Raw genomic sequence first — 27,801 nt, 5'->3', positions numbered from 1 at the left:
ATCAAAGAAGCAACACAAAGTCACCATTGAGCCCTTCAAGTCCCTGCAGCACAACTGCAAGCAGGTTGAGTGGCCATGCCCTGCAAGTGAGCGCTCAATTTCCCGTGCAATAATATGAAGCTCAGGTGCAACACTATGAAATAAGTGAACTGGGGGACCTGAGAAATGAACGAGGAAAAAAAAATACTACACCAGGCACGGTGACTCATGCCTGTAATCCCAGCACTTTGGGAGGCCGAGGTGGGTGGATCATCTGAGGTCAGGAGTTCGAGACCAGACTGGTCAACACGGTGAAACCCCATCTCTACTAAAAATACAAAAAATTATATGGGAGTGGTGGCACATGCTGTAATCCCAACTACTCAGGAGGCCGAGGCAGGAGAACTGCTTGAACCCAGGAGGTAGAGGTTGCAGTGAGACAAGACGGTGCCACTGTCCTCTAGCCTGGGCGAGAGTGAGACGCCCTCTCAAACAAACAAAAAAAGACAAAACTCAAACCACTGTTTTAGCCTATTTTAAAAAGTCAATTTAAGGTGTTAATAATTGTAATGCATAAAGAATTTCAAACTGAATCCAGCTGTACATAAAAAGAATAATGCATCATGACCAAGTCAGTTTTATCCCAGGAATGTAAAGAGGTTCAACAGAAAATCAACATAATTTGCCACATTAACAAAATAAAGGTGAAAAATAAAACAATCATATCAATAGATGGAAGAAAATAAAAACAATTTAAATCATTCATGATTTTAAAATGATTTTAAATGAGTTTTGAAATCCTACTTAAACTCAGAAAAGGAAATATACTGCCTTAATGTGAGAAGGAGCATCTTTAGAAATCCAATAGGAAATATCATAATGGTTGGATATTGAAAGCTTCCCCTCTGAGAGAAGTAAGCTAAGGATGTCTGTTTTCAGCATTTTACTGAAAGGCTTAGCCCATGCAAAAGGGGAGAAAAAGCTGAACAACTGGAAATGTAACTACCATTATTTGCAGATGACATGATGGTGTCGTTTATGAATCTTCCATAACTGAATTCAGCAAGGCTGCCAAATATATCAACATACAAACACAATTTGATTTCTACATACTAGCAATAAAGAGTAAATAGGCCGGGCGCAGTGGCTCACACCTGTAATCCTAGCACTTTGGGAGGCTAAGATGGGCACACTGCCTCAGCTCAGGAGTTCGAGACCAGCCTGGGTGAGATGGTGAAACCCTGTCTCTACCAAAATACAAAAAATCAGGAGGGTGTGGAGGTAGGCACTTGTAATTCCAGCTACTCAGGAGGCTGAGGCATGAGAATTGCTTGAACCCAGGAGGCGGAGGTTGCTGTGAGCCAAGATTGTGCCACTGCACTCCAGCCTGGACAATGAAGCAAAACTCTGTCTCAAAAAAAAAAAAAAAGAATAAAAATTTTTGATGAAAGTATCCACCGCAAAATTAAAACACATACACACTAAGTACTTGAGACTGTCACAAGAAATATGCAAAATCTCCCCACAGAAAATTACATGTTACTGAGATAAAGTAAAAAATATTTCAATGGAGGGACAGATGTCCAAGGGCTGGAAGACTCAGTAACGCAAAGGTGGGCAGGTGCGGTGGCTCACGCCTGTAATCCTAGCACTTTGGAAGGACTAGGCAGGTGGATCACCTGAGGTCTGGAGTTCGAGACCAGCCCTGGCCAACATGGTGAAACCCCATCTCTACTAAAAACACAAAAAATTAGCCGGGTGTGGTGACAGGCGCCTATAATCCCAGCTACTCAGGAGACTGAGGCAGAAGAATCACTTGAACCTGGGAGGCGGAGGTTGCAGTGAGCTGAGATCACGCCATTGCACTGCAGCCCAGGCAATAAGAGCGAAACTCCATCTCAAAATAATAATAATAATAATAACAATAATAATGAAAAGGCATTAATTCTCTTTAGACTCATTCAAAGCAATGCTCATAATCTCAGTAAGTATACTGTGACACCTGACAAGCTCATTCTAAAGTGGATCCTGAAATGCACAGGGTAAGAATTGCTAAGACACTCTTTTTTTTTTTTTAATATGGAACACTTCACAAATGTGTGTCATCCTTGCACAGATACCACGCTCATCTTCTCTGCATCATTCCAGTTTTAGTGTATGTGCTGCCACAGTGAGCATGCAAGATGCTCTTGAAGAAGAAAACAAGACGGCAGGCTTTCACTACAGATGTCAAGACTTACTATAAAACTACGGCAATCAAGAGAGTGTGGTATAGGCACAAAGAATAGAATATAAATCAATGAAATAAAACAGAGAACAGCAAAACAGATCCACCCGTTTGTGGACAACTCACTGAAGACTCATGCGCCACCACAGAGGAGTGGGGCAAGGGCTGTCTTCTCCTTAGACAAGAATGGGACAGCCGGTTATCCTTCTTTAGCAATGAACCCCGGAACCCAGTCCCACACCATTCACAAAAACGCATTCCAGGTGAATGGCAGACCGAAATGTGAACAGCAAAACAACAGCATTCTCTCAAATTAATGGAATAACGTTTTGATCTCAGCCAAGGGAAACAGTACTTAAGGAGAACACAAAAAGCAAAAATCGGGCCAGGCATGGTGGCTCACGCTTGTAATCCCAGCACTTTGGGAGGCCAAGGCAGGTGGATCACCTGAGGTCAGGAGTTCAAGACCAGCCTGGTCAACACAGTGAAACCCTGACTCTACTAAAAATACCAAAAATTAGCCGGGCCTAGTGGTGTATGTCTGTAGTCCCAGCTACTTGGGAGGCTGAGGCATAATAATCGCCTGATCTGGAAGGCAGAGGCTGCAGAGAACCAAGATCACGCCACTGCACTCCAGCCTGTGCAACAGAGTGAGACTCTGTCTCAAAAAACAAACAAACAAAACAAAACAAAACAAAAAAGCAAAAAGCAAAAATCACGCAAGAAAAGGTGATGGATAGAACTTCTGTTCACCAAGCTACCATTAGTGGAAAGCCAGCCACAAAGTGGGAGAGAACTCTTGCAAGGTATTACTGACAAAGGGCTGGTATCCAGAATATAATATAAAAAATTCTTATAAATGATCCTACATTAGAAAATGTGCAGCTGCTCTGCCTAGAGAGTAGCCATTCTTTCATTCCTTTGCTTTCTTAATAAACTTGCTTTCACTTTACTATATTGACTTGCCCTGAATTCTTTCTTGCACAAGGTCCAAGAAGCCTCTCTTGGGGTCTGGAACAGGATCCCTTTCTGGTAACATCTTCCTGGTGAATTCCAAAGGGGTAATACTGAGGAGACCCCCGACCCGAAGGAAGTAAGACCACAGCACCAATTGGCCGACTTTGGGTAAGTGGGGTTCATTTACCGGGGTAAAGGATGGAATTGGGTTAGAGGCCCAACTTAGGGGAGCCAGAATTTCTCCTAAGACAGAGTGGGTTAAAGGCCCCTCTTAACAAAAGGCAAGGGCACTTGAACAAACCTGGGTTCGAGGCCCAACTTGGGAAGTTACAGTCCTTCCTAAGATATAAGGGGTTAGAGGCCCCCCTTCAGTAAAGTCCCTCTCGGCCAAGAATGGATTTGGCACTACAGAATGTTAACCACTATTCTCTTTGGATTAATCTGCCTTGCACTCTTTGCTGACCGCTTTGGGTGACAAGGTTAGGCATGTACAGGATCATGGAACATGGGAGCATTTTTTCTCCCCAAAAGGGGAAACTCCAGAGCTGATGGGACTGCTGGAAAAGATCCCTTCATTACTGACAAGCGGCCACCTGAACTTTTGATTCAGCGTCGCTGCAATGGGTGGGTCTTTCTCTGGCCTCCCTGAGCTCCTCACCTTCCCCATCCTGCTATAGGCAATGCTTTTCTCCCTTTCTCTTTTCCATCTTTTCTGTTACTCAGGGCAACTGTCTGCTCCTTCATCTTGCCCAGAGACCACATGTTGAAAAATGTCCTTGGGAGTTGACTTGTAACCACACTGAGGTACTTTCTCTTGGTTTCCACCATCAAGTGAACAGCAATTTGAGGGTTCATGTCGTAGTTAGCGCTAAAGGTTATCTCGAGCAGTTAAAAGCCTTTGCAAGCTCAGAATTGGATGCTCTGGACTTCTGGGAATAGTCCAAGTGCCCAATACTACAGCTTATTGGCTAAGGTTTATTGTTTTCACCTAGGAGGTTACCTTTGGTAAAGTTCCAAACTCAGAAATATTGGCCGCAAATCCTGGCTGAAGTTGGGTAATAAGAGATTTAAAAGGACTTTTTTTAAAAAGCACTATGGGCTGGGTGCAGTGGTTCATGACTGTAATCCCAGCACTTTAGGAGGCTCACATGGGTGGATCACAAGGTCAGGGGTTCAAGACCAGCCTAGCCAACATAATGAAACCCCGTCTCTACTAAAAATACAAAGAAAAAAAAATTAGCCAGGTGCACGCCTGTAATCCTAGCTACTCAGGAGGCTGAGGCAGGAGAACTGCTTGAACCTGGGAGGTGGAGGTTGCAGTGAGCCAAGATCACGCCACTGTACTCCAGCCTGGGTGACAGAGTGAGACTCCACCTCAAAAAAATTAAATAAATAAATAAATAAATAAAATAAGCTGGGCATGGTGGCTCACACCTGTAATCTCAGCACTTTGGGAGGCCGAGGCGGGTGGATCACCTGAGGTCAAGAGTTTGAGACCAGCCTGATCAACATGGAGAAACCCCGTCTCTAATAAAAATACAAAATTAGCCAGGCATGATGGTGCATGCATGTAATCCCAGCCACTCGGGAGGCTGAGACAGGAGAATTGCTTGAACCAGGGAGACAGAGGTTGTGGCGAGATGAGATTGCGCCATTGCACTCCAGCCTGGGCAACAAGAGCAAAACTCCATCTCAAAAAAAAAAAAAAAAAAAAAAATTTAACTAATTAAAAAAATAAAAAAATAAAAGAGCACTATGGTTAAAAAGTCAGCTTAAAAGCAGATATTCAAGGTTTAACAGCCTGGGACTCCTTGGGGGAAACAGAGGAGGCACCACAGACTCCACTTTGGGAAGAACCTCTGTTTTCCTCATGAAATCCTAGGAATTTAAAATTTAAAATCTCAAAATCTAAGGCTCTGCTCTGTTGTGCAGCACTGTGTTACGTGACGGTTTTGACTTCACATTCTGAGAGAGCTTTGGTATAGTAACCAGGTAGGAAATATACTTTGGAGGTAGCTAATGGCAGTAGTAGGGGAATACACAGCTCTTTGCATGTGTGGATCAGCTCTTTGCATGTGTGAAAAAAGTATAAGTGTAACTGGAGTCCCAGAAGGAGAGAAGAAAAAAAATGAGGAAGAAGCAATATAGGAAGAGAAGATAGCTGTAATTTTTCTCAAACAGATAAAAGATACCATTCTACAGATTCAAGAAGCCCTGTGGACATCTTGAAAATTTCAAAGAACATCACAGGAAATGTTCAAAGAACATCACCTCTAAATATGTCATAGTAAGATGGCTGCAATTCAAAGAAAAAGAACATTTTTCAAGCAGCCACACACATTACTGTCAAGAGAGTAACAATGGTCTGGCATCTTCTCAAAAGCCAGTAACAAAATCTTTGCACTGCTGAAAGAAGATAAATAACCACGAAATATAACCTTCAAAAATGAAGTTGCCAGCAAACCTACAGTATAATGAACATACGGGAAGTTCTACGGGCCAGAAGGAAATGATTACCCAGGAAAATATAGAATCTCAGGAAGGAAGGTATATAGTAAAATAATAGAAATGTACGACTGATTAAAAACACAAACAAACAAAAAACAATGGGCCGGGCGTGGGAGCTCACGCCTGTAATCCCAGCACTTTAGGAGGCTGAGGTGGGCAGACTGCTGGAGCTCAGGAGTTTGAGACCAGCCCAGGCCACATGGCGAGACCTCAGCTATACTAAAAATACAAAAAAGTAGCCGACCATGATGGTGTGTGCCTGTGGTCCCAGATACTAGGGAGGCCGAGGTGGAAGGATCGCCTGAGCCTGGGGGGTAGAGCTTGCAGTGAGCCGAGCTCACGTCCCTGCACTTTAGCCTGGGTGACCAGGCACAACCTTGTCTCAAAAAATAAATAAATAAACACAATGGTAGTGATATCTTACACTTTGTATATAAATGCAGACAAACTACAAGCCAAGGAGAATGTAAAAAAAAAAAAAAAAAGAAGCGTGTCACAGGCTGGGTTCTTTGCAAAGCAGACGCTGAGACAGGCTCAGGCATGCAAAAGGATTACTAGAGAATACAAATCTGTGACAGCAAAAGACAGGTAGCAAGACTGGGCAGGAGGAGCTGTCAATCCACAATGTAGAACTGACAGTCTCCACAAGTCCAATGCTGTTATAAGGAAAGTCCATGCTAACAGAAAGCAGGCCCTTGTCCCACTGCCTTACTTGGCCATCGGCCAGGGACTGCCCTGCCAATAGCATGACCTAGATTTGAACGCTGATTTAACAGCTGGAGGTTGTAAGCTAGCCATACTCATCAAAGGCTGGCAATGAGCGCCTTTCTTAAAGAATGACAGAACCATTTTTCTAATGAAAACAGATATAAAAATCCTAAACAACTTACTGGCAAATCAAACCTGGGTGAAGAGCTAAAAGGGTAAGATATTATAGCCAAGTGGGTTATTCTACAAATGAAGGACCACTTTACATTAGAAAATTAATCGAAATAATTCACCAAATTAATGAAGGAGGAAACCATATGATCATCTTGCTAGCAGCAGAAAAAGCATTTGACAAAATTCAATACCAACTCATGATAACAACTTTTAACAAACAAGGAGAAGGGAACCTTCTTAATCTGACAGAGTTTCTACCAACAAACAAGCAAACAAAACTACAGAAAACATCATACTTAATTACCACAGGCTTTTCCTCAGATGGAAAAACAGGCAAGAATGCCCACTCTTCAACATTGTTCTATTTCACACTGTACTGGAGGTTCTAGCTTGTGCAAAAAAGCAAAAAAAAAGAATAAAAGTGTAAGTATTGGAAAGGACAAAATAACACTATCATTGTTCACCAATAATGTGATTTTTGTAGACAGGTAATACAAAAGATATACAGACAAACAACTAATTATGAGTAAACAAAGAACTAATAAGTTAACTCAGTGAGATCACTGGATACAAAGTCATCATTTTTTATTTTTTTTTATTTATTTTGAGACTGAGTCTTGCTCTGTCGACCAGGCTGGAGTGCAGTGGTTCAATCTCAGCTCACTGCAAGCTCCGCCTCCTGTGTTCACACCATTCTCCTGCCTCAGCCTCCCGAGTAGCTGGGACTACAGGTGCCCGCCACCAAGCCCGGCTAATTATTGTATTTTTTTTAGTAGAGACAGGGTTTCACCGTGTTAGCCAGGATGGTCTTGGTCTCCTGACCTTGTGATCTGCCTGCCTCAGCCTCCCAAAGTCCTAGGATTACAGGCGTGAGCCACCATGCCTGGCACAAATTCATCATTTTATTTTATTTTATTTTATTTTTGAGGAGGAGTCTGGCTCTGTCGCCCAGGCTGGAGTGCAGTGGCGTGATCTCGGCTCACTGCAAGCTTCGCCTCCCGGGTTCCCGCCATTCTCCTGCCTCAGCCTCGGAGTAGCTGGGACTACAGGCGCCCGCCACCTCGCCCGGCTAGTTTTTTGTATTTTTAGTAGAGACGGGGTTTCACCGTGTTAGCCAGGAGGGTCTCGATCTCCTGACCTCGTGATCCACCCGCCTCGGCCTCCCAAAGTGCTGGGATTACAGGCTTGAGCCACCGCGCCCGGCCAAAGTCATCATTTTAAAATAATAATAATATAGATTGCACTTATATATATAAGCAACAAATCAGTAGAGAAAATTAAAAATTATAGCACTTGTAATAGGAATAAATCTAATAAAAGATGCTCAAGACTTCTGTATTCCAAAGTATAAAACATCACTGAGAGAAATTAAAGCAGGCCTTTAAAAAGGGAAAAACATTCCATAGTCATAAACTGGAAGATTCCATAATTGTAATACAGGTTGAGTATCCCTTATCTGAAATGCTTGAGGTTAGAAGTGTTGGGATTTCAAATTTTTTTAGGCTTTGGAATATTTGCATTATATTTACTTCCCAGTTGAGCATCACATCACAAGGCCAAAAGTCAGAAATCCAAAATGTTCCAATGACCTTTTTCTTTGAGCATCATGTCAGCTTCAAGCAGTTTCAGATTTTAGAGCATTTTGGATTTTGGATTTTCATATTTGGGATGTTCTCAACCTATAAAACATTAATTCTATTCAGATTGAACTAGAGATTCAATGCAATGCCAACCAATGAGCATATGAAAATAATTTGTCACCAGGCAAATGCAAATTAGCCTGTGCTACAACACACCTATAACAAAGACTGTAACGAAATAAACAATATCACAAGCTGATGAGAAGAGAGTAACTCCTCATGTACTCACTGGCTGTGGGAGTGAAAACTGCTGCACTGCCTTTGGAAAAGTGTTTGGCACTATGTCCTAATGCTGAACAATTCTGCTTCTGCATTTATACCTGGCACAAATGCCTACATATTCTCACCAAGAGACTCACATAAACATGTTCATAACCGCACTATATACAATAGCCCCAAAGAGGAAACGACACAAATGTCCATCTACTTGGGAGTGTGTAAGTAAGTTCTAGTATATTCACACGATAAAATAATACCCATCGATGAGAATAAACTAAAGAACACCTGTTTAAAAGCAGGTAAAGCCAACAGTGTGCGCAGTCAGGACAGCGGTTACCCTTCGTGTGTGAGGGGCGTGAGGGGCTTTGAACCTAGCAACATTTCTGCTTGGAGTGCTGATGACAGGACCACGTCCACTCTGTGGATTCATCAGGCTGTAGACATGCTTACTATTTGTGTTACAAAAGAAAACATAGTATGGAACCAAAAGATGCCACCCACACAAAAATACATCCTGCATGATTCCCCTTATACAAAGCTGAAAATAAGATGAAACTAAACTACATGGGTCAGAATGCATATATAGAACGCTCCAAACACTCGAGCCCAGAGCAATGGCAGTCACCACGCATCAGTAAGTGGGCCCCTCTGGAGGAATGGGTAGTTGATATAGGTCAATGTTCTATTGATCTGCCAGCTGTGCTGGTTTCTCAGGAGTATTTGTCAAGCTGTATGTCTATGCTGTGCTACGTGTGTGACATTCTACAGCTAACTCAGAAGCACAACTGCTTTCTGTGAACACTTGCCATAGGTGAGAGTGTAGGTGGCTTTCCCAGTCGTATCCAAGGCAGTCAGACAGGGGGATTTGGGCTGCGCTGTGCCCCAGCGCTGCAAGGTGGCCAACAGTGACGGTGGTCGGGGGACACCTGCAGTGAGAGGCTCCCCCCTCAGCACACTCGTCTCACTTCCCTCAGGCTTCGGCTGATTTGGATCTGGTTGCTGAACTACAAGCAAAATCAAAATTTTAAAATCAGCAATTCAGAGCACCATGAACACATTCTCTTTTTAAGCATTCATAGTTTATAATACTGTTTTTTAATCCCAACTATAAAAAAGCTCACAATAATTTGTTTAGATCTTTGCATCACAGTCACTGCCAACTAACCAAAGGATTAAAGGAGTTTTAGTCATGGATGATGATGGTTGTGAAATAAAGTTAAAAACAACCCACCATCCTGGTGACCACAGCCTCACAGACAAAGGTGACCTTGGAGTGGTTCCCACTTTCCCAACCTCTGGACAGGTCTGTGTCACCTCTACTATCCCTGGCACCACAGCAGTGAACAGCCAGGTATCCATAGCCTGGGGACAGGACCTGGTGGCCCACTCAGACAGGAGGAAAGCAAGCAGAACCACCACGTCAGCCTAGGGATCCAAACAACTATCACCATGTTCAAAGAAAAAGACATAAAAGATTATTTGATTATAGGCCGAGCATGGTGGCTCATGCCTGTAACCCCAGCACTTTGGGAGGCTGAGGCGTGTGGATCATGAGGTCAGGAGATCGAGACCATCCTGGCCAATATGGTGAAACGCCGTCTCTACTAAAAAAAAAAAAAAAAAATTAGCCAGGTGTGGTGGTGGACGCCTGCAGTCCCAGCTACTCGGGAGGCTGAGGCAGGAGAACGGCGTGAACTCAGGAGATGGAGCTTGCAGTGAGCCGAGATCGCGCCACTACACTCTAGTCTGGGTGACAGAGCAAGACTCTGTCTCAAAAAAAAAAAAAAAAAAGATGATTTGATTATATAGGTCCTGGAAAAAGATTACTTTAATCTTGTCTTTTACTTTAAAAAGAATTACTTTAATCTTCTTCCAGGAGCTGTATAACCACAATTTGCCCAAGTGGTAAGAAACACTGCTCTAAGATGCACTCACACCAACAAACTGAATTTGAAAGGCACTGTGTGATGGCTAATATTGGTGTGAACCTGATGGGACTGGCGTACGCAAAGTATTCTTCCTGGGTGTGTCTGTGAGGCTGCTGCCAAAGCAGATTCACATTTGAGTCAGCGGACTGGGAAAGGCAGACCCACCCTCAATCTGCGTGGGCACCATCTAATCAGCTGCCAGTGTGGCCAGAATAAAAGCAGGCAGAATGTGGAAAGACTAGACTGGCTTAGCCTCCCAGCCTACACCTTTCTCCTGTGCTGGATGCTTCCTGCCCTTGAACACTGGACTCCAAGTTCTTCAGCTTTGGGACTCAGACTGGCTTCCTTGCTCTCAGCTTGCAGACGGCTTATTGTGGGACCTCACCTTGCGATGGTGTGAGTCAATATGCCTTAATAAACCTCCCTCTATATATATACATCTATCCTATTAGTTCTGTCCCCCTAGAGAACCCTGACTAATACACACTATCTGATTACAAAGGGGAAATAATCTCCTAAAACTTTTCTCTAATCCTCGGGTGTAGAGGAGACCCTGGGCTGGTCTGCTGCCAGCAGTGACACTGTACAAACAGCCAAGGTCTGAGAGTGGGACGAGCATGGGGGTCCTGTGGCTCTAACAACACACTCACATGCTTGTACTGGCTTCATTTCTGGTTTCCGCTTCTTGCTAGTTTTCTTTTTAAAAAATATATGTATATTCTTTCTTTCTAAATATGTATTTCATTCATATATGAGGCTAAAATTCTGAAAAGCAGCCAAATCTATGCTGAAAATTAAACACTTTAAAACCACAAGAAGATGAGTATTTCAGAAAGTTTAAATTAAAATTTTAAATAATGTAAGTTAAATAAAGCCTTAGAAGTATTTTTACAAAATGCTAAGTCACTTGAATATGAGCAGTAAATTTTCTACCTGCTCAAATAAAGGAAGCAGTCAGTCATGTGATTCTAAATTCACCATTATACACAGTGACCACTGAGTCTGGAAACAGAATATACAAAGCAATAACCATATATAATATAGATTTGCCCTGTTTCTCAACTTCATGGCCACCCTTTTCATACAAACACAAAAGCTCAAAGTTGGACAACTCTTACCTTCCAACAATTCCTCAAAATCATCCACAAAGAACTCCTTCAATGGAGGGCGCTTTGGCCTCTTCAGGGTGTTAAGAAGCTGCTGGATTTTGGAGGACACTCTGCTGTTCACAGGGACACCTGTCACGGGAAGGACAGAGGAGCACTGAGGCCAGGTCACATCACAACCTCTGGAGAAGTGTACACAGGTGTTAAGGCCCAAGAACAAACCACACGATGCATCAGAGCTTACAAATCCGTCCAAGTGTGGGCCCCACTGGACAGTCATTTTGGAATTAATTCATTTAGAAAACACTTATTGAATGCCTTCCAGGAAATAGGACTTGTTCTAAGCTAGCAGTTTTTTTTGTTTTTGCTTTTTTGCTTTAGACGGAGTCTTGCTATTGCCAGGCTAGAGTGCAGCGGTGTTAATTTGGCTCACAGCAATCTCCACCTCCCAGGTTGCAGCTATTCTCCTGCCTCAGCCTCCCAAGTAGCTGGGTCTACAGGTGTGCACCACCACGCTCGCTAATTTTTGTATTTTTAGTAGCAACGGGGTTTCACCATGTTGGCCAGGATGGTCTCGATCTCTTGACCTTGTGATCCGCCTGCCTCAGCCTCCCAAAGTGCTGGGATTACATGCATTAGCCACCACGCCCAGCCTAAACTAGCAGTTTTTTAAATGGTCCAGGGACCCCTGGGGCATCCAAGACCCTTTCAGGAAGTTTATGAGGTCACAACTATTCCATGGTAATGTTAAGAAGCCATGGCCCTGTAATCCCAGCACTTTGGGAGGCCGAGGTGGGTGGATCATGAGGTCAGGAGATTGAGACCATTCTGGCTAACACAGTGAAACCCCGTCTCTACTAAAAATACAAAAAATTAGCTGGGCATGGTGGCAGGCGCCTGTAGTCCCAGCTACTCGGGAGGCTAAGGCAGGAGAATGGCGTGAACCCAAGGTGGAGCTTGCAGTGAGCCAAGATGGCACCACTGCACTCCAGCCTGGGTGAAAGAGCAAGACTTCTTCACAAAAAAAAAAAAAAAAGGAAGTCATTTGCCAGCCGGGAGCAGTGGCTCATGGCTGTAATCCCAGCACTTTGGTTGGCTAAGGCAGGAGAGGATCGTTCGAGACCAGAAGTTTAAGACTAGCCTGGTCAACATAGCAAGACCCTGTCTCTACAAAAAATTTAAAAAATAAAAAATTATCTGGATGTGGTGGCTTGTGCTTGCAGTCCCAGCTCCCTGGGAGGCTGAAGAGGAAGGACTGCTTGAGTCCAGAAGTTTCAGGCTGCAGTGAGCCATGATCAAGTCAATGAACTCCAGCCTGGGCAACAGAGTCGCTATTAAAAAAAAAAAAAAAAAAAAAGCGGGGGCCGGGCACAGTGGCTCACTCCTGTAATCGCAGCACTTTGGGGGTCCAAGGTGGGCAGATCACTTGATTTTGAGACCAGCCTGGCCAACATGGCAAAACCCCATCTCTACTAAAAAATACAAAAATTAGCCAAGGTTGGTGGTGTGCACCTGCAGTAAAGAAAAAAAAATTAGCCAAGAGTGGTGGCAGTTGCCTGGAATTCCAGCTACTTGGGAGGCTAAGGCAGGAGAATCGTTCGAAACCAGAAGGCAGAGGTTGCAGTGAGCCAAGATCACACCACTGCACTCCATCCTGGGTGACAGAGCAAGACTGTCAAAAAAAAGAAAAAAGAAAAAAAGAAAAAAGAGAAGGAAAAGCGGGGTTGGAGGACTCCAACTGTATAATTTCAAGAATTTTAAGAAAATCACAGTAGTCATGGCTATACAAGGTGTAAGGACAGATAAATAAGGAAATGGAACAACATACAGAGCCCAGAAATAGACCCTTCCCTCTCCAACATGGTCTACTGATTTTCATTAAAGATGCCAAGGAACTTGGTGGGGAAAGAATGGTCTTTATTATAAATGGTGCTAGAACAACTGAATAGCCACATACAAAAATGTAAACTTTGATTCATACCTGATACTTATGCTAAAATTAACTCAAAATGAACTATCTAGCTAAATGTAAAAACTAAAACTATAAAATTCTGGAAGAAAATATAGGAGAAAACATTTGTGACCCTGGGTTAGACAAAAATTTCTTAGGTATGACACAAAAGCACAATCCATTAAAAAATCTGGTAAACTGAATGTCATAAAAATTTAAACCATCTCCTCTTTGAAAGGCACTGTTAAAGCAAGCCAGACTGGGAGAAAATACAAATGATAAACCTCATATGGGATGACTTGTATCTAGAATATATAAACAACCCTCAAAACTCAGTAAGAAAACAAGCACAATTTGGCTGGCCACAGTGGCTCACACTGTAATCCCAGCACTTTGGGAAGCCAAGGCAGGCAGAGATGAGGAGATCAAGACCAGCCTGGCCAACATGGCAAAACCCTGTCTCTACTAAAAATACAAAAATTAGTCAGGCATGGTGGCATGTGCCTGTAATCCCAGCTACTCGAGAGGCTGAGGCAGGAGAATTGCTTGAACCTGGGAGGTGGAGGTTGCAGTGAGCCAAGATCGCACCACTGCACTCTGCCCGGGTGACAGTGAAACTCTATCTCAAAAAAAAAAAAAAAAAAAAAAAAAAAGGAAACAAGCACAATTTAAAAAAAAAGGCAAAAAGTATGAACAGATCCTTTCCCTAAAGGGATACACAGATGGGGCCAGGCGCGGTGGCTCAAGCCTGTAATCCCCGCACTTTGGGAGGCTGAGACGGGCAGATCACGAGGTCAGGAGACGGGCAGATCACGAGGTCAGGAGATCGAGACCATCCTGGCTAACACGGTGAAACCCCGTCTCTACCAAAAAATACAAAAAAACTAGCTGGGCGAGGTGGTGGGCGCCTGTAGTCCCAGCTACTCGGGAGGCTGAGGCAGGAGAATGGTGTAAACCGGGAGGCGGAGCTTGCAGTGAGCCGAGATCCAGCCATTGCACTCCAGCCTGGGCAGCAGAGCGAGACTCTGTCTCAAAAAAAAAAAGATACACAGATGGCAAATAGGTACATGAAAAGATGCTCAACACACCATCAGCCATTAGGGAAATGCAAATTGAAATGGTAATGAGGTATTTCTACATGCTTATTGGGATGGTTAAAATTTTTTAAGCATAATACCAACTGTTGAAAAGGGTGTGGAGGAATACTCTCACTACTAATAATGAGAATGTAAAATGGTACAATCACTTTGGAAAACAGCGTGACAGTTTCTTAAAAAGTTAAAAATAGGGTGGCTCACACCTATAATCCCAGCACTTTAGGTGGCCAAGGCAGGTGGATCACTTGAGGCCAGGAGTTTGAGACCAGCCTGCACAACATGGTGAAACCCCATCTCTACTGAAAATGCAAAAATTAACTGGGCGTGGTGGCACATGCCTGTAATCTCAGCTACTCGGGAGGGTAAGGCAGAAGAATCACTTGAACCCAGGATGAGGAGGTTTCAGTGAGCCAAGATCATGCCACCGCACTCTAGCCTGGGCAAAAGAGTGAGACTCGGTCTCCAAAACAAAAGTTAAAATACACCTACAATATAATTCAGCCATTCTACTTCCAGGTATTGACCCAAAAGAAATGAAAGTACCCATCTATGCAAAAACGTGTACAAGATTGATTATTCACAGCAGCTTTACTTGTAACAGGCCCAAACTAGAAACAACCTCAATACACATCAACAGGTGAACAGACAAATTGTGGTGCATCCATCTAATGAAATATTACTCAATGAAAAGGAGTAAACTATTGACACAGAACATGAATGAATCTCAAAATATTTATGGAGAGTGGTAGAAGCCAGACCATAAACGTAAACGCTGTATGATTCCATTTATATACAATTCTAGAAAATGCAATCTAATCTAAAGTGACAGAAAGTAAATCAGTTGTTCCCTGAAGTGTATGGGGAAAGCCAAAGGATCCGAACAGGGGAGGACCAAGGAACACAAGGACACTTTTGGGCATGGTGGATATGGTCATTATCTTGATTGTAGTGATGCTTTCACAGGTGTACAAATTGTAGTGATGCTTTCACAGGTGTACAAATGTCCTAAAACTTACAATATTGTACACTTTAATTTTTGTTTATTTTTTTGAGAACAGAGTCTCACTCTATCGCCCAGGCTGGAGTGCAGTGACGCGATCTTAGCTCACTGCAACCTCCGCCTCTCGGATTCAAGTGAGTCTCCTGCCTCAGTCTCCCGAGTAGCTGGGACTACAGACGCCTACCACCACACTCGGCTAATTTTTTGTATTTTTAGTAGAGACAGGGTTTCACTGTGTTAGGATCGTCTGGATCTCCTGACCTCGGTGATCCACCCGCCTCGGCCTCCCAAAGTGCTGGGATTACAGGTGTGAGCCACCGCGCCTGGCCGAAACTGTACACTTTAAATATGTGAAATTCATTATGTCAATTACCCTTTCATTAAACTCTTAATCTTTTAAAATATAAAGAGTAATAAATTCAATTAAAAACATGTCTAACCAATGTACAGCCTGCTTCACGTTGATTCAGTATTTTTCTTCTGCCTCTGGACAAGGAGATGAAAGCCCTCGACAAAATCTGACACCCTGTTTGGGAGTACCAAAATATATGATAGGCCCCAGCTCTGAGCTCCTCTGAATTTTTGTTTAAATTATTACTTTGGGGAAAAAAAATGACATGATTTTGATAAAACACATTGAAGACTATTTCAAAAAGAAATGGTATAAATGAGGACATGATGAAAGTTACACAGACATCTCTGAGCCTGTACGTGGGAAGCCATGACTGCTACTGTGCAACTTCACAGGCTGCTGAGGATGGAGAGCGGAGGGGCTGTTATGTCACAGGTGGGTGTGTGCACTTGCACTGACTAAGTCATTCTGTCTGCCACACTGAATCTAAATAAAGAAACTTCCCACAGCTTCTCATTTCCCTACTATATTGCAGATTGAAACTCCTTTTGCATCCTATCTAAATTTGGAAGTCTTTTCCCTCCCCACTTTCCTTGTTCCCCCTCTGACCAATTCCATTGATATTTCCAATTATTTCTCCACCTGATGCTTTCCGTAACATTAACTGCACACACTGCTTTCCATTTATCTGTACAGATTAAAACTGATGGTTGGCTTGGGTTTGCTACACTGAATCCATTAAAACTGTGTTCAATACCCAAAGACAAAACCTGTGCTCTGCTTTTTCACAAGGAGAAAGAGAGGCATGCTCACCATCTGCTGTTTCCAGCACGCTCCCGCTGCACCCCCGAGGAACACTTCTCACAGAAGCCACCTGTGGACGCTCAAAGTACGAATGCTCCACGAGGCCCGTGGTGACATCAGGAGGGGCAGAATGCAGATCTGCTTTTGAAAAACACACCCAAAATGAAAGTGGCTGTTAAGTCAAATGAGTATTAAGCTGCTCTTCAAACCCCATTAGTCTAAAGCTCCACTAGCTGAGCTCTAAGTGGGGCGAGTGTGGTATTTTCATTAATTTTGTTTTCTTGGCTGACCAAACACATTTTAGGACCCTATGAACACCCAGACACGTTATGTAGACATCTGCATGCATGTGGGTGGCTCAATACTCAAAGAGATTCAGACTCAGAACCACCATCTTCAGCACACAGACAGGCACAGAGTAAACCTGCCTGTCACAATGGCCTGATGAGATTTTGGTTAGAAATTCCCTCAAGGGGCCAGGCGTGGTGGCTCACGCCTGTAATCACAGCACTTGGGGAGGCTGACGTAGGCGGATCACCTGAGGTCAGGGGTTCGAGACCGGCCTGGCCAACATGGCGAAACCCCATCTCTACTAAAAATACAAAAATTAGCCAGACGTCGTGGCACATGCCTGTAATCCCAGCTACTGGAGAGGATGAGGCAGGAGAATCGCTTGAACCCAGAAGGTGGAGGTTGCAGTGAGCCGAGATCGCACCACTGCACTCCAACCTGGGCAACAGAGCGACGAGAGAGAGAGAGAAAGAAAGAAAGACAGACAAAAAGACAGACCGAAAGAAATAAATTCCCTCAAGGAAGCAGAAACAAATTTGAAATCAATTGTCATTGCTACATTTTTTTGTAACATTATGAAAAAAACAGCCAGGCTCATACAAACTACTATAACCCCCAAAAAAGTATGTTGGACACCATACCTTTGCAGTCCTAAAAGAATACAACTACAGAAATTAAAACTTCCCCCACTGCCAGTTAAAATATCTGCAAAACTAAGAGACCACAATCAAGTTCTTTTTTTTTGAGATGGAGTCTCACTTTATCACTGCCCAGACTAGAGTGCAGTGGCACAACCTTGGCTCACTGCAACCTCCGCCTCCTGAGTTCAAGCGATTCTCCTGTCTCAGCACACCAAGTAGCTGGGATTACAGGCATGCGCCACCACACCCAGCCAATTTTTGTATTTTTAGTAGAGACGGGGTTTCACCATGTTGGCCAAGCTGGTCTCGGACTCCTGGACTCAAATGATCCACCCACCTCGGCCTCCTGAAGCGCTGGGATTACAGGTGTGAGCCACCGCACCTGGCCACAATCAAGTTCTTAAAGTAGAATTGGTGTAACATTTAAAAACAAACATTCGATCTGGAACATGTGTAAAAGTCACTCCTTCCATTGTCTGAATGTACATTTTTGTGTTTTATTTCCATGGTACAGTCTGTCTATCTGTTCAGAATGCTGGCTGACTATAAGTTCCTATAGGAATTACGGTTATAATTGGGTCTACCACTAGGAAAGGCATTGTGTCTTTATAGACATTGTGTTCTGGCCGGGCGCGGTGGCGCAAGCCTGTAATCCCAGCACTTTGGGAGGCCGAGACGGGCAGATCACGAGGTCAGGAGTTCGAGACCATCCTGGCGAACACGGTGAAACCCCGTCTCTACTGAAAAATACAAAAAAACTAGCCGGGCAAGGTGGTGGCGCCTGTAGTCCCAGCTACTCGGGAGGCTGAGGCAGGAGAATAGCGTGAACACGGGAGGCAGAGCTTGCAGTGAGCTGAGATCCGGCCACGGCACTCCAGCCTGGGCGACAGAGCGAGACTCTGTCTCAAAAAAAAAAAAAAAAAAAAAAATAGACATTGTGTTCTATCACAATAATGAATACACAGATGCTTGTCCACTTATAAAAATCAACATTGGGGCCAACACGATAGCTCACATCTGTAATCCTAACACCTTGGGAGGTCGAGGCAGGCAGATCAGCTGAGGTCAGGAGTTCGACAATGGCCTGGCCAACACGGCGAAACCCTGTCTCTACTAAAAATACAAAAATTATCTGGGCGTGGTGGTGCATGCCTGTAATTCCAGCTACTCAGGAGGCTGAGGCAAGAGAATCGCTTGAACCTGCGAGGTGGAGGTTGCAGTGAGCTGAGATTGCACCACTGCACTCCAGCCTGGGGGAGAGAGTGGGACTCTGCCTCCAAAAAAAAAAAGAATCAACATTGGCTGTGCAGCGGCTCACACTTATAATCCCAGCACTTTGGGAGGCTGAGGCAGGAGGATCACTTGAGCCCAGGAATTTGAGACCAGCCTAGGCAACATAGCGAGATTCCATCTCTTAAAAAAATAAATAAATAGCTGGGCATGGTGGTGGATACCTGCGGTCTCAGCTACTTGGGAGGCTGAGGTGAATGGATCACGGGAGCCCAGGAGTTCCAGGTTACACTGAACTAGGACCATACCGCTGCACTCTAGCCTGGGCCACAGAGTGAAATCTTATCTCAAAAAAGAAAAAAAAAAAAAAAAAATCAACACTAGTCTCTGTTAGGTAGAGACAACTGGTAATGTTTAATATTTTAACGAAGGCACCTATTAGTATCACTGTGGTACTCCTAGGTACAATGTAAAGCAGTAACTTTTTACTAGGTTTGTATAAAGCTGTGAAGTATATGAAAGCACAAACTCACTATCTGCATAGCAGAATATACCTTCTGAAAAAATCTAAACCGTTAAGATTTTTCACAACCCTTAAAAAAGCCTGATGCAGATCAAATTAGCATTTTAAAGTATGTCTATCAGGAGGTTCTTTTAGTTTAAAAAGAAATTTCCCCACTCTTCCAAATCCAGCAAAAAGAATAAGTGATGTTAAAAGTATATAGGGAAAAAAAGGTATACATGGTATACACACATGTACTACAAGTAGGTTTTTTTTTTTTTTTTTTTGAGGCGGAGTCTCGCTCTGTCGCCCAGGCTGGAGTGCAGTGGCCGGATCTCAGCTCACTGCAAGCTCTGCCTCCCGGGTTTACGCCATTCTCCTGCCTCAGCCTCCCGAGTAGCTGGGACTACAGGCGCCCGCCACCTCGCCCGGCTAGTTTTTTTGTATTTTTAGTAGAGACGGGGTTTCACCATGTTAGCCAGGATGGTCTCGATCTCCTGACCTCGTGATCCGCCCGTCTCGGCCTCCCAAAGTGCTGGGATTACAGGCTTGCGCCACCGCGCCCGGCCTACAAGTAGTTTTTAAAATAGCTATATAATGGCTGGGAGCAGTGGCTCATTCCTGTAATCCCAACATTTTGAAAGGCCAAGACACGAGGATCACTTGAGCCCGGGAGTTCAAGACCAGCCTGGGCAACATAGTAAAAACCCCATCTTTCCAAAAAAATTTTAAAAATTAGTTGGGCATGCTGGCATTTGCCTACAGTCCCAGCTACTAAGGAGGCTACGGTGGGAGAATTTCATAAGCCCAGGAGTTCAAGGCTGCAGTGAACTATGATCATGCCACTGTACTCCAGTGTGAGTGACAGAGCAAGACCCTGTCTCTAGGGGGAAAAAAAAAAAGAAAAAAAAAAAACCCAGCTGCATAAAAATAAACATAAACTACATTCAAAACAAAACAAAACTATAATTAGAAGTATTGCTTTTAAAAATAGGTATTTACATTAGTATAAAAATGCTTAATATATTTGATTTCCTTAATCCAAAACTGAAAGTGCTATTTTTAAAAATTATCTTTACCTGATACATTCTACCTCAAATGTTTTACTTAATATATTCTTCCTCTTTTCATGTTTCTTTCCTTAGTTTAAATTGAAGACACATCTAGTGTTAGAAACTAAAACAAAGGATGATTTCCGTAATAAGAGGGAAGTTGAGTATTTTTGAGATTTAGAAATTCAAATTAACTATGCCCAACACTTAGGATGTGGGTAGCTACAATCTGTAGAAAATTGCAATCCTGTAAGCAAGGTATTAAATCAAGTCCAAGTTAAGAACTTTTTAAAAATTTGTTAGAATTGATCACAAAATGTTGATGCTAGGACTAACAGGAAAGGAAGAGATGGTTACAGCTGCATTTGCAGGAGTCAGGAGCTGTCTTCCATCCACACAGGTCATAAACCGACATTATAAATAACTGCAGCCAAGTCCTTTTCAGAGAACGAAAACATCTAATTCAAACACACATTAGAGTTAAATGCTTTGCTTTTAACGGGAAAGCTGAGGGCTGATGGTTAAACATTCTGAACTGTGGCTCATTTTTCATGCTGAGTAAGCTTTTATTTCTAACCCACCAGGAAACGGTGTTGAGATGACTCAGCAATGGCTAATAAACTCAAGCTACAAATGTTTTGTTTGCTATCCTGGACCATCTCATCTAGAAAGGAGATTCTGGGAGAAGAAATGAGGTAACAGAACATTTAAAATTACTGTTTTCCTGCCCCCGCCTCAGAATTGGAGTTAACTATGTATTTCTATAAAGTTAAATCACCAATGATGAACAGAGAAGGAAAACAATAGTGCAAAAGCTGTTTTCAACACCTCCTTGAGAAAAGGTGGGCAGCAGCCTCTAGCCAGGGAACACCCAGGAAAGCCACAAAAATAATCTGGGCAGGCTGTTTGCCAAAGAGGAGCTTTCTCTGTGGAAAATGCGGCCTTCTGCTACCCTGGTAGTCTTAGCGTTCCTCTATGAGCTGGAAGCAGTTTAGAGACAGAGCAGGGCACTGCGAGCTTTCATCTGAGACTGACACCTCAGGAGAAGGACACATGTTTAATGGAAACAGATGTATTAACTCAAACAAATAAAAAATGAAGAGCAACAGTGATGCGCCCTACGGAGGATGCTGAGACAGAAGCTGCGGGCCACTCAACGTACCCAACTTGTCCCCAATCCAGCCAAATGACCACACGTACCCAAATTGTCCCCAATCCAGCCAAATGACCAAGGTCTTACAAAAAAGAGCTCGGCACCCATGGGGACCCCAGCACAAACAACAGCATGTCACGGGTGTCACTATTTCAGTTTTGGCAGAAAAGCAACTAAAAGCAAAGAAAATGAATAGGAATCAAGAAAATTGGTATCAGCCCTGGCTTCACCACTTAGGCCGCTGTGCGATCTCAACCAAGTTAAAATCACTGGACTTTTTTTCTTCCTTCCTCATCTGGGAATAAAAGGAGGGGATTAAGATGAGTCTGCAACAATACTGATTGTATTTGATGGTACTTGTGCAAGAGTGTATGTGGGTTTCACATGCCAGCTACATACAGTTAACTATGCTGCCGTTTTAGTTAAAAAATAGAATTTCAAAGGATGAAAGGTTTACACTTTTTTCATGTCTAACATGAATGTAATCCAAGAGATTCTATGATTTGGGAAAGATCCACGCATCCATATGATTAGCTCTGACTGACACCTTTTCACACCGAAGGCTGTCTAACCTGGTATCTGGAAGAGCGAAAGCCAGACCATACTGCAGCCCTCTGCCCCAGCCTCAGATTTCCAGCCAGGTACAGAGACAACCAATGGCCCTGCAGCTGTGAACATACAGCCAAGAGGAAAGGCACAGACAACAGAGAGGCAGCCAGGTCAAGGTGATGATCACAGCCACCAGCAGGTATGGATGTGTGCTGACCATCTACCCCTGCACCTGCTGTGTGCACCGGCTACCCCTCAAGACCAGGAAGGTGTTATGACACTGAGAAACACTGCACCCTTCTGGAGGACTGTGAGAAATGCCCCATGCCCCAAAGGACTAGGACTGCCAAATTAAAGAAGTATCAAGAATGACTTTTGTTACCAAAAGGACATTTCCCAGATGAAAAATAAGGTAGGTCTTGATGGGGAAAACATTTGCAACTGAGCTGTATTGTTCAAAAGGTTATTAGAGATTTAATCCAAATGATGAATTAACCAAATATTACCCCATTTCTTTCAAGTGCAATTATTAAAAGCTCAAAATCAATTTGATGTCTCGGGCAGAAGAAGCCAGCACGGGCTATCTGGGTCGTGCGACCTCAGTCACCTGGAGAGCACTCAGGCCTGCAGCCAAGTCTGCAGGGTGGCGCCCGGCTCAGGTGCCCTCTACCTGCTCCTCTGTCCTGGACACTCCTGACCCCGCTCTGTGGCACCGGGGCCGCAGCAGCTTGTTACTGACCTATGTGGGTGTGGGCCTCAAGGCCTGCGAGTGCAGTGGCAGCGGCGGCCCCCGGCGTGGCTGCAGCACTGGGAGCGGCGGTGGGTCTCCCTCCCGGGTGAGATGAGGTGGAGGATGCAGAGGATGAGGTGGACGAGCCCTGAATGACCCGGTCGAGCCAGGGCTCGACGCTGGAATGGCTCTGGAGCGGAGTGGAGGTGAGTCGCCCGGGTCGCCGTAAAGAGCCCTCATCTTCTGAGGCAGACGACGTGTCTGTGGTTAAAATAACGATGACAGGCATGATATCGGGATGAATAAAGAGGAGGACGGAGCTCCCACTCGCACTGGAGCCTCCCAGGCCTGTGTGCAGCATACTTCTGTACACCTGGCACAGCTCTGCCCAAAGCCACGCAGTCAGCTCAAAGGTCACCCTCAATCTAGAAGGGCGTGCAAGCAGCCCTATGTGGGGAAAATGATTCCATGAGTCCCCAGCTCCCCAGAGAGAACTCAGCCACGGGGCACCACACACACTCAGTGAAGACAGCCTCTGATCTCCTAAACTGCTTCGGCATCTACCTCGGTGGGGGTGTCCCGTGAATATCCAGTGCTGCACTGCATGTCCACACAGTCAGACACCATATCCACACACCAGTCAGCATCACCCAGGGGCGAGCCCGGGCCCGGCCCTACACCTTGGAGGCAATGAGAAGGCCTCCCGGCCTGTGCACGGCCCCAGCAACAACACGGTGGCCACGGGAGAACCGCAGCCCGGTCTGTATGCATCCTTTCAGGGGAGTCAGGTGAACTAGCTCTACAAACAACCCCTTCCCCAAGAAAATGGCTTCAGTCAACAAAATTAACTGTACATTAAGGTTTCTTCAAGTCAGCAGGAGTGAGTGTTTTATTATGGGTTTTACAATTATTAAAAAATTATTTTAAAATTGGATAGTGTCTATAGCTATGTTTAATAAAAACAATAATTTGACAGTCATTTCTAAGATTTTTTCAACAATAAACTTCTTTTAAGCAAGAAAGTGTTACCAAAACCACTAAATCATCTTGTGAATCTGGTGTGTTATTGTGTAGTATCTCCATATGCATCAAACTAAAAACGAGTGTCACTATTTTTGTTACTTTAAATATACAACAATGCAAGTTCATGAATATGAAGTCATTAGACACCATCAACATCTTGTACAGTTTAAAAGACTAAAATACATTATTGCTAGAGAGAAACCTCATATAAAAGTTTTCATTTCTAATGGTACCAATAATAAAACAACAAAATCAACCCCAAAACTTTCCAAATAGTCTTATACTGTTGCATGTAAGTCCTGGTTACAACCTGTTAAGCTATAGGTAGTGAGATGAGAATAACTGTAAAATTCTTAATTCAGGAAGCTTTAGCTTAGTGCTTATTTTAGGTTCCTCTTAGTGCTTTAGGTTCCTCTCTTTACTAAAAAACATAAATAGCATCTTAGCAAAAGAAATTAAGATCCACACAAAAAGTCTTATAGAAAGCAAGTACCCATTTGGGTAAGAATACTATGTACACCATAGATTTTCAGGTAAGGAATATGAGCATATGCAAACATTTTTAATCTCCAAATGTGTCCAATCTATACCACAGGCCAGACGGATATTCCAACTCAATGGGAAGTAAATAGGATAACATCAGGCCTGTGAAACACTCAAAAAAGCCACTCCTGACATTGTTTATCAATACCTGGAGGGGTGTAGGTTTCCACAGACGAATGCACAAGGACAGAACGTCTTTTCGAAGGCATAGGCATCTTCCTCTCTTTGTATTTGGCCAAAGCTGCTTGCACGGCTTCAGTGTGGACATCTGCACAGGAAGGACAGCAGTAAAAATACTTTTTACAAGACTGGTTATAAAGTAACAAATTAAGTTTCATGTCTTTGTTTGTTTTCAGTGGGGGTAAAAGGAATAGAAGCTCTCTCTGTCTATCCCACATGCTGGTCCTAGATTTCTTTAAATATTCCTTTGTTTGTAGATCTAACTTTGAAATCATGTAAATATTTCCATAGTTATAAATCAAAACTGAATAAAAGAGAAATCGCCAAAATCGAAAATAAAGCGAAACAAATGAGCCTAAATGTGTATCTTGTTGTTGGTTTAAACCTCGCTTGTTCAACTCCTGGCCCACGAGCCTCATACAGCTCAGGAGGGCTTTGAATGCAGCCTAATACAAATTCGTAAAATTTCTTAAAATGTTATTAGTTTTTTTTGCAATTTTTTCTTAGCTTATCAGCTATCATTAGTGTTAGTGTATTTTATGTGTGGCCCTGGACAATTATTATTCTTTCAACGTGGCCCAAGGAAGTCAAAAGATTAGACACCCCTGGTTTAAACTACTGCAGCTGACTTTAAAACACCGAAGTTAGACTGGTCAACCTCTACTTCCAGAAATATCTAATAAGGACAAAAGTAACTGTACAAAAAATGTTTAACTCTCTCATATTGTTGATAGCAGTGAGGACATTGTCATACAGATTTTTCGTGAGTCCTGTGGGATATGGCAAATGAAAAGCACTTGATAGTCTGATTCTACCATCCCTAGAGCTTGGACACTCATGAGGGAGGGGAGATACAAATGTAGATGAAAGAGGTAGGCTGGACACAGTGGCTCATGCCTGTAATCCCAGCGCTCTAGGAGGCTGAGGAAGGAGGATCGTTTGAGGCCAGGACCAGCCTGGGCACCAGAGCATTTTTTTTTTTTTGAGATGTAGTCTTGCTCTATCACCAGGCTGGAATGCAATAGCGTGATCTCAGCTCACTGCAATCTCTGCCTCCGGGTTCAAACGATTCTCCTGTCTCAGCCTCCTAAGTAGCTGGGATTACAGGCGCCCCCCACCACGCCCAGCTGATTTTTGTATTTTTAGTACAGATGGGGTTTCACTATGTTGGCCAAGCTGGTCTTGAAGTACTGACCTCATGATCTGCCCGCCTCCGCCTCTCAAAGCACTGAGATTATAGGTGTAAACCACCGCGCCTTGCCCAATTTTTTTTTTTTTTAATTAGGCAGGTGCAGTGGCATGCGCCTGTGGTCCCAGCTACTCAGGAAGCTGAAGTTGGAGGACCACTTGACCCCAAGAGTTCCAAGCTGCAGTAAGCTATGATTGTACCACTGCCTCCAGCCTGGGTGACAAGAGTGAGAACCCAAGAAAGAAAAAGAGAAAAAGAAGGAAAGAAAGGGAAGAAAGGAAGAAAAGAAAGAGAGAGAGAGAGAGGGAAAACGGGCACAGTGGCTCATGCCTGTAATCCCAGCTACTGGAGAGGCTGAGGCAGGAGAATCGCTTGAACCCGGGAGGCAGAGGTTGTGGTAAGCCAAGATCGCGCCACTGCACTCCAGCCTGGGAAACAAGTGAAACTCTGTTGAGAGAGAGAGAGAGAGAGAGACAGAAAGAGACAGAGAGAAGGGGAGAAGGGGAGGTGAGGAGGGGAGAGGAGGGGAGAGGAGGGGAGGAGGGAGGGGAGGAGGAGAGAGAAGAGAGAAAAGAGAAAGAGGGAGGGATGAAGGGAGGGAGGGAGAGAGAGAGAGACGAAGTACAGACCCTGCCGTTGTGAATCTGAATAGATTATGTCACTACAAACAAATGTGGTATCTTGTCTTTTAAAAGTGTGTCTTACCTCTGTACATTGAAAATGTCTACAAACCACAATCAGCCCAACAGCAATCGGCATCCCTAGTGCCCAGACTGTGCTCTTGAAATACCATCCTCACTTAAAAAAAACCCTGAGAAATGGCAGATTCTGGAGCAGGGGAAGAAATGCCCAGGATGAGCCTAGAACTTCTTATCCTAACAGCCAACCAGGAAGTGGTCAAACAACTCGAGCCAATTGGAAGAGATTCCCAACGGCGAAGAATGAGACAATGTGAGTATTGATAAGGAGAAATACTAGAATGGACTGAAACATCAAATATGATACTGATAAAAGAAAAGAAGAAAAAGGAAAAGAGGAAACAAAATCAATTGGTTACCACTGGAGGAGGCCAGTGACTCAACCTATTGTTCTGAAAACTAGTAAATAAATGGAAAGAATTAAGTATTCATCTTGACTTTCCTGTACCAAGCTGAATAACAGAAGTTTCTCTTTATGGAAATGTTCTGGCATTTGAATGAAGAAGGAATGTCAGAATCTAAATTTCACCATTTTGCAGCCCAATGGAAATCATCAATCTAAGAACTGAGAAAATCACGGGCTTCCAAGCGCCACAGCGAAGAGCAAGACTCAGGCCCAACAGGCCTCTTGGTGGAGGAACACAGGGCCGCCCATGAGTCTTGTCAACAGCTGAACCTTGTAACCTGACTTTCATCAAACCTAGTGAGCTAAAAAGCATGTCAGAGACACCAAGAGGAACCATCAGACAAACACAGCTCAGCTTCTCCTACAAGCTAAGGTTCATAGAGGCTGAAAACACTTACCAACCAACTGCAATGTCAGCTCTTATTTGGATCCTGGGTCCAAATAAACTTGTTCTTTAGAAGCCATATGAACATTGGCCGAATATTTGATATTAAGGAAGTATTTATTGTTAATTACTTTGTGATAATGGCATTCTTTTTTAGAAATACAATCTTTTCAGATACAGAGAACAAGACTATTACGACATCAAAATGACAAAGTTCAAGAATATTATGACATCTAGATGAAATAACATATCTGAGATTTGCTTTGAAACCATAAGGGAAGGGAGGAAGCAGGTAGAGTATAGATGAACCAAGCCAGGGCATGGATGGCGGAGAATTTCTGGAGCTCGACTATGGGTCCAGGGGAGCTATTATACAAAGATGGCCAGTTTTGTAGATGCTTCAATTTTCCCCAACAAATGTCTGAAAACATTTAAAAATCTCACATTTAAATGGCTTGTAGGGCCAGGTTAAACCTTTTCCTACTCAGGAAAGGTGAAGAATTCACACCTATACATACGATAAAGGAAACTGACGGATATCAAAGGCATAGAACAATTCTAAAAGCTTCCAGAGAAAAA

At 43.6% G+C, this 27,801-nt stretch overlaps 1 protein-coding gene and 1 non-coding gene across 5 annotated transcripts in view; both read right to left on the bottom strand.

Moving 5' to 3' along the window:
* The window catches only part of DIP2A (disco interacting protein 2 homolog A), a 110,338-nt gene that overhangs the window by 44,363 nt on the left and 38,174 nt on the right, over nucleotides 1-27,801 (bottom strand). For 3 of the 4 annotated variants that reach the window (XR_004442227.1, XM_033232699.1, XM_033232701.1), the window contains exons 4-8: nucleotides 24,513-24,632; nucleotides 22,808-23,059; nucleotides 16,660-16,791; nucleotides 11,459-11,578; nucleotides 9,219-9,416 (exon numbers count right to left, since the gene is read on the bottom strand). Coding sequence is in view for 3 of the 4 variants with exons in the window: in XM_033232699.1 (XP_033088590.1) it covers nucleotides 9,219-9,416; nucleotides 11,459-11,578; nucleotides 16,660-16,791; nucleotides 22,808-23,059; nucleotides 24,513-24,632 (822 nt within the window). In the remaining variant the exon portion in view is untranslated. The remainder of the gene's footprint in view (nucleotides 1-9,218; nucleotides 9,417-11,458; nucleotides 11,579-16,659; nucleotides 16,792-22,807; nucleotides 23,060-24,512; nucleotides 24,633-27,801) is intronic. The other variant, XM_033232700.1, reaches the window with a different exon arrangement.
* LOC117096829 lies at nucleotides 2,053-2,157 on the bottom strand. The gene has a single exon (XR_004442664.1). It is a non-coding gene; the product is annotated as a U6 spliceosomal RNA (small nuclear RNA).

The sequence above is a fragment of the Trachypithecus francoisi genome, unplaced genomic scaffold, assembly GCF_009764315.1.
Source record: "Trachypithecus francoisi isolate TF-2019V2 unplaced genomic scaffold, Tfra_2.0 Lachesis_group14, whole genome shotgun sequence".
Lineage (NCBI taxonomy): Eukaryota > Metazoa > Chordata > Mammalia > Primates > Cercopithecidae > Trachypithecus > Trachypithecus francoisi.
The sequence above is the reverse complement of the archived record's forward strand: the minus strand, read 5'-3'. Positions and strand labels throughout refer to the sequence as shown.